The following is a 17,338-nucleotide window of genomic DNA, read 5'->3' as shown; positions in this document are numbered from 1 at the left end:
AAATATTTCGGTGGGTAAGTTTACGTATCAAGAGGGCGTCTGCATCGGCTTAAGCGCCAGTCAAACATCAAAACAAATTATTTTTTTTTAAGCCAAATAATTTTAAGCCAAAAATAATTTAAAATAAGCCAAAAGCAATATGTTGATCTACCCAAACTTATTATTTTTTTGGCTTAAAAGCACTTGAGATTTGACCAACTAATTTACCTTATTATCCCTTAAGTATTTTCATATTCCTTGTTGAAAATATGCATTAGGAAGTTGCAAAAATTTAAAATATAACTGCATTATCTCTAAGAAATTTGCAGAAAATTAGCCCATCAATAGCTAGATTTTAAGTTTTCTATTGTTATCTGTTATAATCTTTCGTGGCTTCAAAGTAGGAGATTGTTATGTGTGTTATCTTTAGCATATTTTCAGCAGTTTGTTAAGTCTTTCAGTTATTTTCTTCATGTATCTAAGTTGAAATTAATCAATGAGAAACACAGTTTCATTTGCTACTTCTATTCTAGTATACTTCTCTTAGCAATTCCTATGTATTTTCCAATTTTTTCTTACAAAAAATTTAACAATTAGTATCAAGAGCCATCTTCTTAAGGGACTTGAGTGAGTAAAATTTTTCTTGATTGAGATGGAGACTCAAACTTTCTCAATTGGCTCCTCCGGTCTTTGATGGTAAAAATTACCAACTGTGGACAATGTGATTTAAGACTTACTTATAGGCTTTAGATCTTTGTGAGGCCGTGGAAAAAGATTATAATATTTTTTCGCTTCCCAACAATCCCATCGTGAACTAGATCAAGAGCCACAACGACAAGAAAAATAAAAAAATCAAAGATGAAAGTAACTTTATTTGCTGGTATATCTATGACAATTTTTACGAGAGTTATGGCTCTCAAATCAACAATTTTATTTTTGAGATTATCTGAAAGAAGAATATCTAGAAGATGAAAGAATAGGGGGTGGGGTGGGCTCGTTACGGGGCATGGAAGTGTTGAATTTGATAAGGGAATTCGAGCTGCAGAAGATAAAGAAATTTGAGACCGTCAAAGAATACTCAAATCTATCGCTTAGAATGGTTAACAATGTAAGATTGCTTGGTACTAAATTTAAGAATTCAATAATTGTTCAAACACTTCTCGTTACGGGGCATGGAAGTGTTGAATTTGATAAGGGAATTCGAGTTGCAGAAGATAAAGGAATTTGAGACCGTCAAAGAATACTCAAATCGATCGCTTAGAATGGTTAACAATGTAAGATTTCTTGGTACTAAATTTAAGAATTCAATAATTGTTCAAACAATTCTCGTTACGATGACGGAAAAATATGAAATATCCATAGTTACCTTAGAAAAAAAAAAAAAAAACACTGTCCAAGATTACATTAGTAGAATTGCTACATATATTGTAGGAAGAAGAGCCAAAGATGCTCATGAAGCAAGATGGTATGGTTGAAGGAACCTTGGAAGCCAACCACAAGACTCAAAGTAAAGGTAATAATTCAAAGAAAAATTATCTACCTAATCAGCACTGGGGTAAACTAGTAAGCTTATAAATATCATTGTGTGAACCTTTTCTGCGTCGAGCTTCGAAGTTGCACAGAAAATAACTTGTAGCTTAGTCATTTATTATATGTTATTCACATAAATAATCAATATTTAATTAGATATAACGCCTGTCCCAAAGAGGCCTTTGGCTGTCTCGCTGGATTGTATCTCCGGCTTGCCCAAGGTCGGAGATCTCACTATCATTCTTATGGTGGTGGATCGATTTTTTAAATGTGCTACTTTTATTGCAGCTCCGAATTTAAGTATGTATCAGCTGAAGAGACGGCTCGATTCTTCTTTACTTATATTGTAATAATTCGGCTGGTTATTTTGTATATTTTAGCTTTGTTCTCTTATTTGATGCTCCCCGTATGTGTATTTATTATTATGTGACTTGCAGGGATGAATGGTTTGGGTTCGGAAAGGTTTTGAAGTGAATTAGAATATTTAGTTCCAGCTTAAGTTGTAAGAGTTGACAGAGTTTTGAGTTTTGTGTAGACGAGCTCGAAATGGTAATTTGATGGTTCCAATACGTTCGTATGATAATTTTGGACTTATGTATATGTATGGATTTGAATTTGGAGGTTCCTAGGTCGATTTGGTTCTATTTGGATAAAGTTGGTAATTTTAAAGTTTGAAAAGTTTATAGGTTTGACCGGGGGTTGACTTTACTGTTATCGAATTCAAATTTTGGTCCAAAAGTTGGAATAGATTTGTTTTCATCATTTGGGATTTGTGTGCAAAATTTTTGTTCATTCCAGATTGTTTAGGCATGAATCGGACGCTTTGTTCGAAGTTTGAATGTTTTTGATCTTAAGAGAAGTTCTATTTGCGTTTTGGCTTAAGTGTTTGAAGGCGTTGGTTAGGTCCGAATATTGATTATGAACTTGTTGGTGTGATTAGACGAGGTTCCGGGGACTCGGGTGGGTTTCAGACCACCTGAAGCATTTTTGGAAAGTGCACATTTTGCTGGTGTCTGATTCTTCATTGCGTTCGCGATAGGGCAGTCGCGTTCGCTGAGAGTAAGTGTGAGCTGGGCAGTAGCTCTTAATTGCGTTCACGGTGGGGTTCTTCATTCGCGAAGCAGCTGGGAGCTGGGGGAGGTTGGTCTACACGTTCGTGATGTCCTGGTCGCAGTTACATAGGGTTAGGTGAGTTCTTCATCGCGTTTGCAAGGGTGCGAACACGAACGCGAACGTGAGCGCCAACGCAGACGTAGACGCGAAGGTGTATTTGAGGCTATTATCATTTTTTGCTTCGCGAAAGGGAGGCACGTGCCGCGTTCGCGAAGAGAATACCTGGGCATACCTTTTAAGAGTAGAATTTCAGGACTTTTGCACATTGTATCATTATTTGAGACTGTGAGCTCGGATTTGGGCGATTTTTGAGAGGATATTTCACGACTTGGATTGGTGTAAGTGTTTCTAACTCAGTTGTTTATATTCATGATTCTAACTTTGATTTTAGCGTTTGATTGGTGAATCTAAGTGAGGAAAATTGGGGGGTTTGGCAAAACCTTTTCTAATATAAAAAATGAGAATTTGAACCCCAATTCGGAGTTGGAATTGGATGAAACTTGTATGGTTGGACTTATATTCGAATGGTGTTCGGGATTTGTTACTTTTTTCATATTCCTGGATGCGGGCCTACACTGACATTTTGGGTTGACTTTGTGTATTTTATAAAGATCGAATCTTTATTGTTTGGATTTGTTTCCTAAGGCATATTTAATATTATTGAGTTGTTTTTTACTAGATTGGAGTCGTTTGGAGGCCGGTTCATGCGGGAAAGAATTTATAGAGTATTGATTTGCTTGCTTAAGGTAAGTATCTTACCTAAACTTAGTTGAAGCACTAGTTGTCTGAGTTTTTAGTGATGGCTATGTGCTATGAGTGGCACACATGTGAGGGGTTGAACCCATGTGCATGTACCGAGGTATTATTTATGCTCGGGGTAGTCCTTAGGCTATGATATGCCTTGAATTGATTGCTAAGATTTATGCCATTATGCTTCTTATGCTTGTACCCCTTTAGATTTTGAATCATGTTTGAGGTTAATCTCCTGATTGAACATGAAAATTGCTACTTTCGTAATGTGATTGCCTAATTTGACCTATGGTAGCATACTTCGCACATGCATACACCTTAGCATGTCACTTACTATTCCATGAGTATGCAATTTGATATGCTTGTTCATGTATATGTAAATCTTGTCTATCTGCTTTTTGTGTGATATGGACTGGACTTGTAGCACATGAGTTGTTCGTGCGGTTGAGATATAATAGCACGTGAGTTATCCGTGCGGTTGAGATATGATAGCATGTGAGTTGTCCATGCAGTCGATGTATATGGCATGCGAGTTATCCGTACAATTATTATTTATGGCATGTGAGTTGTTCGTGCAGCGCGTGGATAAGGATTCATCCCCCATAGGGTCACCCTCTCATATTTATCTCTTGATGGTGACACGCGGTATGAGGGAAACTGATCACTGTTTGGTTATTGCATTCTTCTCTACTGGAAATTTCCTTGTATGTATACAGTTTTATGTGCATATCTTCTCTATATGCTGGATTGTTAACTGATACAGAGCTTAGCACATTATCTCTTGTGCACCCAGGTGACTTTATCTGTGTTCTCATGATTTGATGATATTATTGCTGTGTACTTGTAAAAATTTATGAACTGAACTCGCCAATGTTAGTTATGATACTTGCTGAGTACATGAGGTCGGTTGTACTCATACTACACTTTGCATTTAAATGTGAAGATCCTGGTGTTGGACCAAGCCGAGAGACGTTGTGATTGTGGTGTGAGTTACTGAGAGGCGAGGTAGAGCTGCATTTCGACCAGAATCTTGGCATCTCTTTCCATCCCAGTTGTTGTTGTTATTATTCGATAATATTTTATTTTATATTTCCATACTTGTACTTCTATTATAGAGCTCATGACTCTGTATTACTAGTTATGGAAAATTTTATATATTGACATAATTATTTATGTCAGTTGGCTTTGGATTTATTTTATTTCTGTTAGTTCTGTTATTATGTTCCACTTTTGTTATGTTCGACTTGCCTAGCAAGTAAGTTAGGCCCCATAACGACTGGTTGGTGGTTTTGGGTCGTGATAAGTTGGTATCAATACCTTATGTTCATAGATACTATAGGTCATGTGCAAGTTTAGTAGAGTCTTCCGGATTGGTACAGAGACGTCTGTACTTATTTTCGAGAGGCTACTGAACTGTTAGGAAAACTTCACTTTCTTGCATTATTTTCATGCGAATTTGTTAATTCCGAAGTTTGAACCTTTACTCTTTTATTCTCTCACAGATGGTAAGGACACGTTCCGCTAGATCAGACCAGCAGGCACCAGTGCCTCTAGTTAGGGCCGCGAGAGTTGGGGGCCGAGGTGGGGCTCGCACTACAGCTAGAGCAACATTTGTGGAGCCACCAGTTGCTCTAGTGGAGGAGCATGTTTTAGATATTGTTGAGCCGGTGGGACCAACCCAGACACTGGGGCTACCTATTGCTATAACGGGTCTTCAGGAGACCTTAGCCCAGATCTTGAGTGTGTATACGAGCTTGTCTCAAGCAGGTATGTTAATAGTTGCACCATCTACCTCATAGGTTGGGGGAGGAGCCCAGACTCCAGCCGCCTGTACACCGGAGCAGCTAGCTCAGGGTTATCAGACACTGGGGATTTTGCCAGTGCAACCGTCTATTGCGACGCATGCCGGGGCTGGATCATCTTTGATTGATGAGGAGCAGAAGTGGTTAGATCAATTCCAGAGACTTTGCCCTCCCCGGTTTAGTGGAGGAGATTCGGAGGATTCTAAGAGTTTTCTTATCATTGTCATCAAATTCTTTGTACAACGGGTCTTGTGGATTCCAACGGAGTTGACTTTACTACTTTTCAACTGACGGTGCCAGCCTATAGGTGGTGGTAGACCTATGAGTGAAGAAGACCAGTTGTCACAAAACGACTTACATGAAATCAGTTCTCAGTTCTCTTCTTAGAGAAGTTTGTCCGACAAAGTCGCAAAGAGGAGTTGCGTAGGGAGTTTGAGAATCTACGCCAGGAGGGCATGACTGTGACCCGGTATGAGATGCAATTCATGGAGTTGGCACGTGATGTAGTATTTTTGCTCTCTACTGAGATGGAGAGGAGCAGGAGGTTCATTGATGGCCTCAACTATGGTCTTCGATATGGTTTAGCCCGAGAGGCCGAGACGGGTGCTAGATTTGACTAGGTGGTTGAGATTGCTAGGCGCTTGGATCATGTTCGCATGCTTGAGTGAGAGGAGCGGGAGACCAAAAGGCCCCATGGTTTAGGTGGTTTTGGTGGTGCCTCGTCTGGAGGCCAGTCATATCACAACAGAGGCTGACTTTTAGGCCCGCTCAAGGAGCTCGTTAGATTCTTCGTGGTTCATCAATTAGCCACAATTCATATTGTACTCGCCCAGTTCAGTCATTATTTAGTGTGCTTCTGTCACAAAGTTCTTACCATGCTCCATCTTCTCAGGGTTCCACAGGCAGTTATTCGGGGTATCAGGGTTACTCGAAGGGTCTGCAGCCTTGTCAGAGGAAGGGTCAATTCGAATGTGGAGACTTGAGTCATATCAAGAGGGATTGCCCCAGACTTCTGAGCGGTGTCCCACAACAGAGCACGTAACTTATGGTTTCAGCACCAGTAGCTACACCACCCGCACAACCAGCTAGGGGTGGTACTCAGTTGGTTTGAGGTAGCCCTAGAGGGGGAGATCAGTCAGGTGGTGGGCATGACCATTGCTATGCATTTCCATCGAGGCTAGAGGTAGTTGCTTCTGATACCATGATCGCATGTATTGTTTCAGTGTGCCACATGGATGCCTCCATGTTATTTGACCATGGTTCCACTTATTCTTATATGCCATCATATTTCGCTCGTTATTTGGATATGCCTCATGATTCTCTTGATATTTCTATTCATGTATCTACATAGGTGGGTGATTATATTGTGGTGGATCATGTATATCGGTATTGTGTGGTTACTATTGGGGATTATGAGACTAGAGTTGATCTTTTATTGCTCAGTATGGTTCATTTTGAGGTGATTTTGGGTATGGATTGGTTATCTTCGTACTACGCTATTCTTGATTGTCATACTAAGACCATGGAGTTGGCTATGCTGAAGTTACTAAGGTTGGAGTGGATAGGTTATGTTGGTCACATTCCTAGTAGAGTAATTTAATTTTTGAAGGCTCAACAGATGTTTGAGAAGGGGTGTTTGGTATATTTGGCCTTCGTGAGAGATGTTAGTGATCATAGTTATCCTTTTGAGTCAGTTCCAGTAGTGAGGGAGTTCTCAGATGTGTTTTCTACAGACTTACCGGGCATGCCACTCGATGGAGATTTGGATTTTGGTATTGATATGGTGCCGGGCACTCAACCCATCTCTATTCTACCATATCGCATGACACCAGCAGAGTTGAAGGAATTGATGAAACATTTATAGGAGTTGATTAATAAGGTTTTCATCAGGCCTAGTGTGCCACCTTGGGGTACACCGGTACTATTTGTGAAGAAGAAAGATGGTTCTATAAGGATGCGCAATGACTACTACCAATTGAACAAGGTTACCATTAAGAAAAGTACCCACTACCGCGTATTGATGATTTATTTGACCAATATCAGGAGGTTAGGGTATTCTCGAAGATTGACTTGAGATCGAGGTACCATCAATTCAAGATTAGAGCTTCAGACATTCCTAAGATGACTTTCAGGATCCGTTAAGGGCATTATAAGTTTTTGGTGATGTCTTTTGAGCTGACTAATGCCTAGGAGCTTTCATGCACTTGATGAATATCGTGTTTCAGCCTTATCTAGATTCCTTCATTATTATGTTCATTGCTGATATTTGGTGTATTCTTGCAGTCACGAGGAGCATGAGTAGCACATAAGGATTGTGCTCCAGTCTTTGAGGGAGAAGAAGCTATATGCCAAGTTCTCGAAGTGTAAGTTTTGGTTAGATTCAGTGGCATATTTAGGTCACTTGATTTCCAGTGAGGGGATTAAGGTGGATACAAAGAATATTTGGAGGCATTATCTTTTTGGAATATCTTATGAGGTAGATACAGATCACCAAAGTCTTCAACATCTATTCGAGCAAAAATATTTGATCTTGAGGCAATAGAGGTGGTTGGAGCTATGGAAAGACTGTGATATCACCATTTTTATCATCCGGGAAAGGCCATTATGGTGGCCGACACCTTGGGTAGGACAGTGGAGAGTATGTGGAGTCTTGCTTTTATTCCAGTTGGGGAGAGAGCGTTAGATTTGGATGTTCAGGCTTTGTCCAGAAACTTTGTGAGGTTGGATATTTTGGGGCCTAGTAGGGTTCTTCCTTGTGTTGTATCACAGTCGCCCTTGTTTGAATGCATTAAGGTGTGTCAGTAAGTGATGCCAAGGAGGTGACAATTGGTGATGATGGTGTATTGCGGCTTCATGGCCGGATTTGTGTGCCTAATATGGATAGGTTGCAGGAGCTGATTCTTGAAGAGGCCCATAGTTTGCTGTATTCTATTCATCCGGGTGCCGCGGAGATGTACCGCAATTTTAGGCAGCATCATTGGTGGCAGAAGATGAAAAAAAATATTGTTGAGTATGTTGCACATTGTTTGAACTGTCAACGGGCTAAGTATGAGCATCAAAGACATAATGGTTTGCTTTAGAGGCTAGATATTCTAGAGTGGAAGTGGGGAGCGTATCACTATGGATTTTATGGTTGGGCTGCCATGGACCTTGAGGAGATTTATTGGTGCATGGGTCATTGTAGACAGACTGACCAAGTCTGCACACTTCATTCTAGTTATGGCTGCATTGTGGTACCGATGTCTATTATCTCGGATCGAGGCACCTAGTTTACATTGCATTTTTGGAGAGACGTGCATCGTGAGTTGGGAACACAGGTTGAGCTGAGTACGATATCTCATCCCCAGATTGACGGACAGTCCAACCGCACTACTCAGATCATGGAGGACATGCTGTGAGGACGAACCTTTATTTAAGAGGGGGGAGTATGTAACAACCCGACCGATTGTTTTGTGTATTTTAGCCCTGTTCCCCTATTTGATGCTCCCTGTATGTGTGTTTGTTGTTATGTGACTTACGAGGATGGTTGGTTTGAGTTTGGGAAGGTTTTGGAGTTAATTGGAATACTTAGTTCCATGGTTTGAGGCTTAAGTTATAAGAGTAGACCGAGGTTTGACTTTTGTGTAAACGACCCAAAATGGTATTTTGATGGTTCTAATAGGTTCTTATGTTGATTTTAGACTTAGGTGTATGTCCGTATTTGAATTTGGAGATTCCTAGGTAGATTTGGTTCTATTTTGGCGAAAGTTGACAATTTGAAGGTTTGGAAGGCTCATAGGTTCATAGGTTTGACCGGGTATAGAGTTTGATGTTATCGATTCAAATTTTGGTTCTGAAAGTTGGAGTAGTTTCATTTTGTCATTTGGAACTTGTGTGCAAAATTTGGATTCATTCCGGATTGCTTAGGATTGAATCAGACGCTTGGTTCGAAGTTTGAATGTTCTTGAACTTAAGGGAAGTTCTCTTTGCGGTTTGGATTTTGATTCATTGTTGTGGTGTTACTGTAAGTGTTTGAAGGCTTTGGTTAGGTCCGGATAGTGATTATGGCATTTTTGGTGTGATTGGATAGGGTCCCGGGGGCCTCGGGTGGGTTTCGAACCACCCGGAGCATTTTTGGAAAGTGTAGATTTTGCTGGTGCCTGATTCTTCATCGCGTTTGTGAAATAGCAGTCGCATTCGCGAAGCGTAAGTGTGAGGTGGGCAGTCGTTCTTCATTGCGTTCATAGTGGGGTCCACGCTTACGAAGCAACTGGGAGCTAGGGGAGGTTTGCCTACGCGTTCGCGATGTCCTGGTCGCATTTGCATAGGGTTAGGTTAGTTCTGCATCGCGTTCGTGAGGGTGTGGATGTGCAAAGGTGTATTTGAGGCAGTCATCATTTTGCGCTTTGTGAACGCGAGGCACGTGCCGCGTTCGCAAAGGGAGACCTTTTAAGAGTTGAATTTTGGTTCTTTTACACATTTTATCATATTTTGAGATTGTGATCTCGGATTTGGGTAATTTTTGAGAGGATTTTCACGACTTGGATTGGGGTATTTGTTTATTATTCATGACTCCAACATTGATTTTAGCGTTTGATTTGTTAATCTAAGTGAGAAAAATTGGGGGTTTTGGCAAAAGTTTTCTAAAATGAAAAATGAGGATTTGAACCCCGATTCAGAGTCAGAATTGGATGTATCTTGTATGGATGGACTCATATTCAAATGGGCTTTCGGGATTTGTGACTTTTGTCAGATTTCGGGTTGGGAGCCTGGGTTGAATTTTTGGGTTTATTTTGTGTGTTTGTATAAAGATTGAAGCTTTATTGTTTGTGTTTGTTTCCTATGACTTTATTTAATATTATTGAGTTATTTTTGGCTAGATACGAGCTGTTCGGAGGTCGATTCGTGCTGGAAGAGATTTCTAGAGTATTGATTTGCTTGCTTGAGGTAAGTGTCTTACCTAAACTTCGTTGAGGCACAAGGTGCATGAGTTATTAGTGATGGCTATGTGCTCTGGGTGGCGCACATGTGAGGGGTTGAGCCTATGTGCGAGTACCGAGATATTATTCATGCTCGGTGTAGTACTTAGGCTATGATATGCCTTGAATTGATGGCTAAGATTCATGCTATTATGCTTATTAATGTTTAAACCCCTTTGTGAGCTGTTTGAATCATGTTTGAGGTTACATACTGGTTAATCTCCCGATTGAACATGAAAAGTGCTAATTTTGTGATGTAATTTCTTGTTGAGCTATTGTAGCACACTTCGCACATACATACACCTTAGCATGTCACTTATAATAGTCCATGAGTATATGCTTTGATATCCAATGTTCATGTACATATAAATCTTATATATCTGCTTTCTATGTGATATGGACTAGACTGGTAGCATGTGAGTTTTCATGCTGTTGAGGTATGATAACATGTGAGTTGTCCATTCAGATCCAAGATATGATAGCACGTGAGTTATCCGTGCGGTTGAGATATGATATCACGTAAGTTGTCCGTGCGATTGATATATATGGCACGTGCGTTGTCCGTGCGCTTGTTATTTATGGCACAAAAGTTGTCCGTGTAGCGTGTGGATATATCCATCCCCCTAGGTTCACCCTCTCATATTTCTCTCTTGACGGTGTACGCGCGGTATGAGGGAAACTGATCAGTGTTTGGTTATTGCATTTCTTCTCTACTGGCAATTTACTTGTATGTATGCAGTTTTATGTGCATATCTTTTCTATATGTTGGATTGTTAACTGATACAGAGCTTGGCACATTATATCTTGTGCACCAAGGTGACTTTATCTGTGTTTTCATGATTTAATAATATTATTGTTGTGTACTTGTGAATATTTATGAACTGAGCAGGTTATTAGCGAGTATCATTGATAATTCTTGCCTCTATTACCTCGCCGAGGTTAGTTATGATACTTGCTGAGTATATGGAATTGGTTGTACTCATACTACACTCTGCATTTAATTGTGCAAATTTAGGTTGTTGGACCGAGCCGAGAGCCGCTGTGACTGTGCTGTGAGTTGCCGAGAGACGAGGTAGACCTGCATTTTAACGATAGGCTTTAGCATCTCTTTCCATCTTAGTTGCTGTTGTTATTATTCGGACAATATATTTATTTTGTATTTCCAGACTTGTACTTCTCTCATAGGAGGAGATTTCAATGGCCACATTGGAGCGACGTTTGGGGAGTATGATGATGTGCATTGTGGCTTTGGTTTTAGAGATAGAAACAGAGGAGGAAAGTCTCTGCTGGACTTTGCTAGAGCATTTGATTTGGTGATAGCAAACTCAAGTTTTCCTAAGAAGATGGAGCACTTGGTCACCTTTCAGAGTTCGGTGGCCGAGACTAAGATTGCTTATCTACTCTACAGGAAGTCGGATAGAGGTCTTTGCACGGATTTCAAGGCATTCCGAGTGAGAATCTCTCGACCCTTCATAGGCTCCTGGTCATGGACATTGAGATCACGAGGAAGAGGAGGAAGAGGGCGATGTATAGCCAATATAGGATCAAGTGGGGAGCCATGACGGAAGCTAAAGCGTAGGAGTTGGGGGTCAACCTGCTGACTATAGGGGCTTGGAGGAGTAGTGGGGACGCAAGTGCTATGTGGACCACGACTGCGCAGTGCATTAGAGAAATCACGAGAGAGGTATTATGGGTCTCAAAGGGTTACTCTGGTGGTCACAAGGGACACTGGTGGTGGAATGGAGAGGTGCAAGGAAAAGTGGAAACCAAGAAAGCAGCGTATCTAAAGCTAGTGAAAAGTGTAGACGAGGAGGAGAAGGGGGAGAATACAGAGCAATATAAGTTGGCTAAGAAAGAGGCAAAGCTAGCAGTTACAGCGGCCTAGAATGCAGCTTTTAGTCATTTGTATGAGGAACTTGAGGGCCGAGGTGGGGATAAGAGGTTGTTCAGGTTAGCCAAGGCGCAAGAAAGGAAGGCTCGTGACTTGGACCAAGTGAAGTGCATCAAAGACGAAGAAGGTAGAGTTTTGTTGGATGAGGGGCTTATCTGTCGGAGATGGAAAACCTACTTCCATAGTCTCTTGAACGACGATGAGGATAAGTGCATTGTACTGGGTAATTTGGAACTCTCCGAGAGTCATTGTGACTTTGTGTATTGTAGGCGAATTAGAGTTAATGAATATGATAGGGCTTTGCGTAAGATGGGCAGGGGCAAAGAGACCAGGCCAGATGAAATCTCAGTAGAGTTTTGGAAAAGTGCGGGCAAGGCGGGCTTGGAGTGGCTCACTAGGTTATTTAATGTCATTTTTAGAACGCAAAAGATGCCCAAAGAGTGGAGGTGGAGCACGATGGTTCCTGTATACAAGAACAAGGGTGATATCCAAAATTGCAATAACTATCGGGGTATCAAGCTGCTTAGCCATACTATGAAAGTTTGGGAGAGAGTGGTAGAGTTAAAGATGATGAGGAGTGTGTCTATTTCTGAGAACCAGTTCGGGTTTATGCCAGGGCGTTCGACTACAGAAGCCATCCACCTTGTTAGGATATTGACGGGAGCAGTATAGGGAGAGGAAGAAGGACTTGCATATGGTGTTCATCGACTTAAAAAAGGTGTATGATAAAGTTCCGAGGGAGGTTTTATGGAGATGATTGGAGGCTAGAGGTGTACCTGTCGACTATATTAGGGTGATTAAGGACATGTATTGATAACAACAAGGTCGGGAATCCAAACTAGAGTAAGAATTTGAGAAGTAAATACGGAAGCAATAATAATAATAAGGACTTGAACAACTAGAATTGAAGTGCAGAAAATAAAGGATATGGGAAAATTCAAGGTAAGAATTCCAGGAACTTCCAAGAACACAAGTTCTATAGCCTTGACAAGATCCAAGCAATAACATCTTGATTTATTGAAGAAATCAAACACCTTTACTTAAAAACAAATTAAAATAATAGATTCGGATCTTGACCGCTTTACGAGTAACTTGAGACAACAATCAATAACTAGTACTAACCGCCTTCTAAGATTACCACAAAGAAATCAAAGATATCACAATAGAGAAGTAATCTTACTACCTTGAACTATGAACAAGTAAAGGTTGAAAGATAAATCTCAAAGCATAAGTAACAAAGGTTCGAAAGAACTCTCAAAGTATGATATTCTTAATCAATAAAGAAGTCCTCAATGAATGAGAAGAACTCCTTATTTATAGGAGTAAAAGTCCTTAAAATTAGGTAGGGGGTTGCTAAGAGGTAACAAAAGTCATCAAAATTAGATAGGGGGCTGCTAAGGGGTAACAAAAATCATCAAAATTAGGTAGGGTGGTTGCTAAGAAATAAAAAAAGTCACAAAATTAGGTAGGGGGCGGCCAAATACCTTTGGGGAAGATTTGGGCCTTAAAAACTATTAGTTTGGGCCATTGGTTTGGACTCTAATTGGGCTCCGTTTGAAACACCCCCTTTTGGACCTCTTTTAATCTCATTTTGAGCCCTTTTGATGGACTTCAAGGGCTGATTTAGTGACCCAATCTTCCTCCTCTTGGACTTCAATTTAGGCCACCAAATAATTGTAAATTTGGATAATTCATCTCCTTTGGGTTTGAGATTTTCCTCTACAATCAAAAGCTTCTTTATTTTGTTATTGAAGTCCAGCAACCTTAGTCTGCAACTCTTTATCTTGAGATCTCGTAAATGGATTTCTTAGAGCTTCCAAAACTCTATGTGTCCTTGATGCTACCACCTAGCCAATTCACATCCTTTATTCTTGAGCTCTTCCTCTCAATTAACAACTTCTTTATTTGCACTTGAAGTCTAATGACCTTGTTTTGTAACTCTTTAGCTTGACATCTTGTTAAAGCCATAATTGAGATTCCAAAGCTTCATCAGTGTCCTTGAATAGAGTTGAGCTTCCTACGATTCTATCATTTCTATCATTCCCCTATTCTTGAAGAAAATGCGTCCTCGAATTTTGACCTTGCAAGAAAAAGAAAACACACACTAGTAAATAGCATCCACTAATCTGAAAAAATAGTAGGAATAAAATAAGATAGTGACCATGTATCTATTTAACCCAATTAATCCTAATAGGTGAAAATACTGCCTTATAAAGCATATGGACATCATCATCCCAATAAAATTTATGCTTACCTAGACCAATACAATAAAAATATCTCTTAGATGCGCCATGCATTGGAACTTGCATTTCGATCTTGTCGGTAAGGTAGTCCATAGGTATACATGACAAAAAAATTATAAAAGATTGACCACACATCTATTTAATATAAGTATCTCTACCACATGTATCAAAGAAGATACTTTCATGATATAGCCAACTATCTATAAGTACAAATCTCATGGATTCCTCTACATGAAAGAGTATTTGATCACAAGTGTTACAACAATCATGCATATCCTCTTTACTAGTAACAAACACTTTTACAAGCTCACAATGAACATGACTTGAAGAAGGACTCCCCATAACACAACAAAGATCACATTCTAGCAATTTATCATATGGAAACTCATTAGCCACTTGAATAAGAGAAGAAGAAATATTGAACTCATTCGCAAACCTCTTCTCATAAATTTCATACCTCTTTCCACCAAGTTGGAATACATAATCATCTAAGTCATACGTAGTTTCAAAAGGAAGCAAATTACTCTTACACTTTAACTTAGATATTACAGTTAATGACTTGATGTGCATCAAAATATCATCATCCACAAAAATTATAAAGTCACCAACATAAGAAATAAGTGTATAATTCATTACCTCCAAAAATACCTTAGGTGTTCTAGAAAGGTCAAGAATGCAAATAAACCAATTATACATACCATACTTGGAATTATTTACCAATGGAACATCATCACCTTGTATTCTTTTATTCAATGGCTCCAACTTAGCAATGCTTTTAGGCAACTCCATGTCATAAACTTGTAAATAAGGATCAAAATAGTTAAAAGGTTCAATAACAAAGAATTTAACCACGCTTTTATCTTCCACCATCCAACAAGAATTTATTTCGCCAAATTTATATTGGAATCTAATTGGATCCTTTGACACCATCTCTTGCACCTCACCTCCCCTTTCAAAAGGTCTTTCAACATGTGTCTGCATAAAATCACAAGAACTAATACAAGAAAGAGTTAGTAGGTTAGGAAGTAAAGAAAACTTTTTCTTGCTTACACTCTCTTTGGCTTTTATCACAAGACTAACTTTCTCCTCACCCTTAGCCTCTTTTCTATCACTAAAGTTTTTTTCTTTTTCTTCACTCAAACCCTCTTGTTTTTCTCTCTCTACCTCACAGACTTTTGTTATCTCATTGCCTTCTCTCTTTTCTTTTTTCTCAAGATCACTCTTTACCTCACTTGACATCCCACTTTTTCCACTCAAGACAACCTCTCCTTTTTTCTCTCTTGGAATGTCAACATGCACTCCCTTACTCCTCTCATTCTTCTCTCTCTCATATTTTTCCATATTTTCTTTAATAATCTTTTCATCTTCACAAATTTGTGAGGGAGTCAAAGGCCCAAGAATGAGTTTCTTCCCATTAACCTCAAAAGAGTATCTATTTTTTTCCATACTATATGAAGCACTTCTATAGACATACCATGGCCTTCCCAACAAGATATAAAAACTATTCAGGGGAATAACATCACACCAAATCACATCCTCATACCTTCCAATAGAGAATTGCAATAACACTCTTTTATCTACCTTTACTTCTTTCAACATGTAGGGTTCAATATGTTCAACACAAGACAAGTTTAATTTCTCAACCATATAAGTTCTAATTAAGTTATAGCCAAATGCTTTGTCAATTCTAAGGGCATAAATTGCAGACATCACTTTAGCTCTTGTTTGAAAAATAACTTTATCATTATCTTCCTTCCATTCGGTATACTGTAAGTTCGGCTTTTCAAGTTCTTGAGTCATAGCTCTCCTCCTTCCACTGTAACTACCTTCTTGAGACATCTTGACATAGATTAAAGGAAATATGTATCTCTCAAATTTGGCTTTTTTTCTATAATGCTCTCACCTCTCTTTGCCTTTTTTTCCTCTCGAAATAACCTTTGAACAAAATACTTTGTAGATTTGTAGTTAAACTCAACTCGTATGAAGTTCTTAGTAGTAAAATTCAGATTTTTGGAGAACTAATGAAAGAAGAACCAAATCCTAGAACTATTAGGCTCGGTTGAAACAAGGCACGAACAAAAAGAAAGGATTATATATTTATAGAAAGAGTAAGAAAAATTAAATTTATTTCTTATCTTTGAAATCTAGGATCCCCTCTTCTTGTTTTCTTTGATAGTTTTTCGAAACAAATTAGATACAAAACAAAGTTCCTGGAGAGCAAGCAATTTTAAAAAAAACTGATTTTCATTTTTTTGTTATTTTTAACTTTTTTTTTCGCTCTTAGTATTCAAGAAATTCCCAGAATTATCAAGAACGAAACCTTGATAGAACCGTGCTGATACCACTTGATAACAACAAGGTCGGGGAACCAAACTAGAGTAAGCATTTGAGAAGTAAATGCGGGAGAAATAACAATAAGGAATTGAAGTGCAGAAAATAAAGGATATGGAAAAATTCAAGGAAAGAATTCCAGGAACTTCCAAGAACACAAGTTCTATAGCCTTGACAAGATCCAAGCAACAACATCTTGATTTATTGAAGAAATCAAATGCCTTTACTTAAAAACAAATCAAAATAATAGATTCGAATCTTGACCGCTTTACGAGTAATTTGAGACAACAATCAATAACTAGTATTAATTGCCTTCTAAGATTACCACAAAGGAATCAAGGATATCACAATAGAGAAGTAATCTTACTACCTTGAACTATGAACAAGTAAAGGTTGAAAGATAAATCTCAAAGTATAAGTAACAAAGTTCGAAAGAACTCTCAAAGTATGATATTCTTAATCAACAAAGAAGTCCTCAATGAATGAGAAGAACTCCTTATTTATAGGAGTAAAAGTCCTTAAAATTAGGTAGGGGGTTGCTAAGAGGTAACAAAAGTCATCAAAATTAGGTAGGGGATGCTAAGGGGTAACAAAAGTCATCAAAATTTGGTAGGGTGGTTGCTAAGAAATAAGAAAAGTCACAAAATTAGGTAGGGGGCGGCCAAATACCTTTGGGGAAGATTTGGGCCTTAAAACTATTAGTTTGGGCCGTTGGTTTGGACTCCAATTGGGCTCCATTTG

General features: G+C 39.1%; 1 protein-coding gene across 1 annotated transcript; it reads left to right on the top strand.

The window, feature by feature from the left end:
- Positions 1-7,778: 7,778 nt before the first annotated feature.
- Positions 7,779-12,017, top strand: LOC138901519 (uncharacterized). The gene is made up of 3 exons (XM_070189291.1): positions 7,779-7,967; positions 11,299-11,554; positions 11,740-12,017. Exons 1-3 carry the CDS (start codon positions 7,779-7,781, stop codon positions 12,015-12,017), a joined length of 723 nt encoding a protein of 240 aa, XP_070045392.1.
- Positions 12,018-17,338: the final 5,321 nt, after the last annotated feature.

This window comes from Nicotiana tomentosiformis, chromosome 11 (assembly GCF_000390325.3).
Source record: "Nicotiana tomentosiformis chromosome 11, ASM39032v3, whole genome shotgun sequence".
NCBI classification, from domain to species: domain Eukaryota; kingdom Viridiplantae; phylum Streptophyta; class Magnoliopsida; order Solanales; family Solanaceae; genus Nicotiana; species Nicotiana tomentosiformis.
The sequence above is the reverse complement of the archived record's forward strand: the minus strand, read 5'-3'. Positions and strand labels throughout refer to the sequence as shown.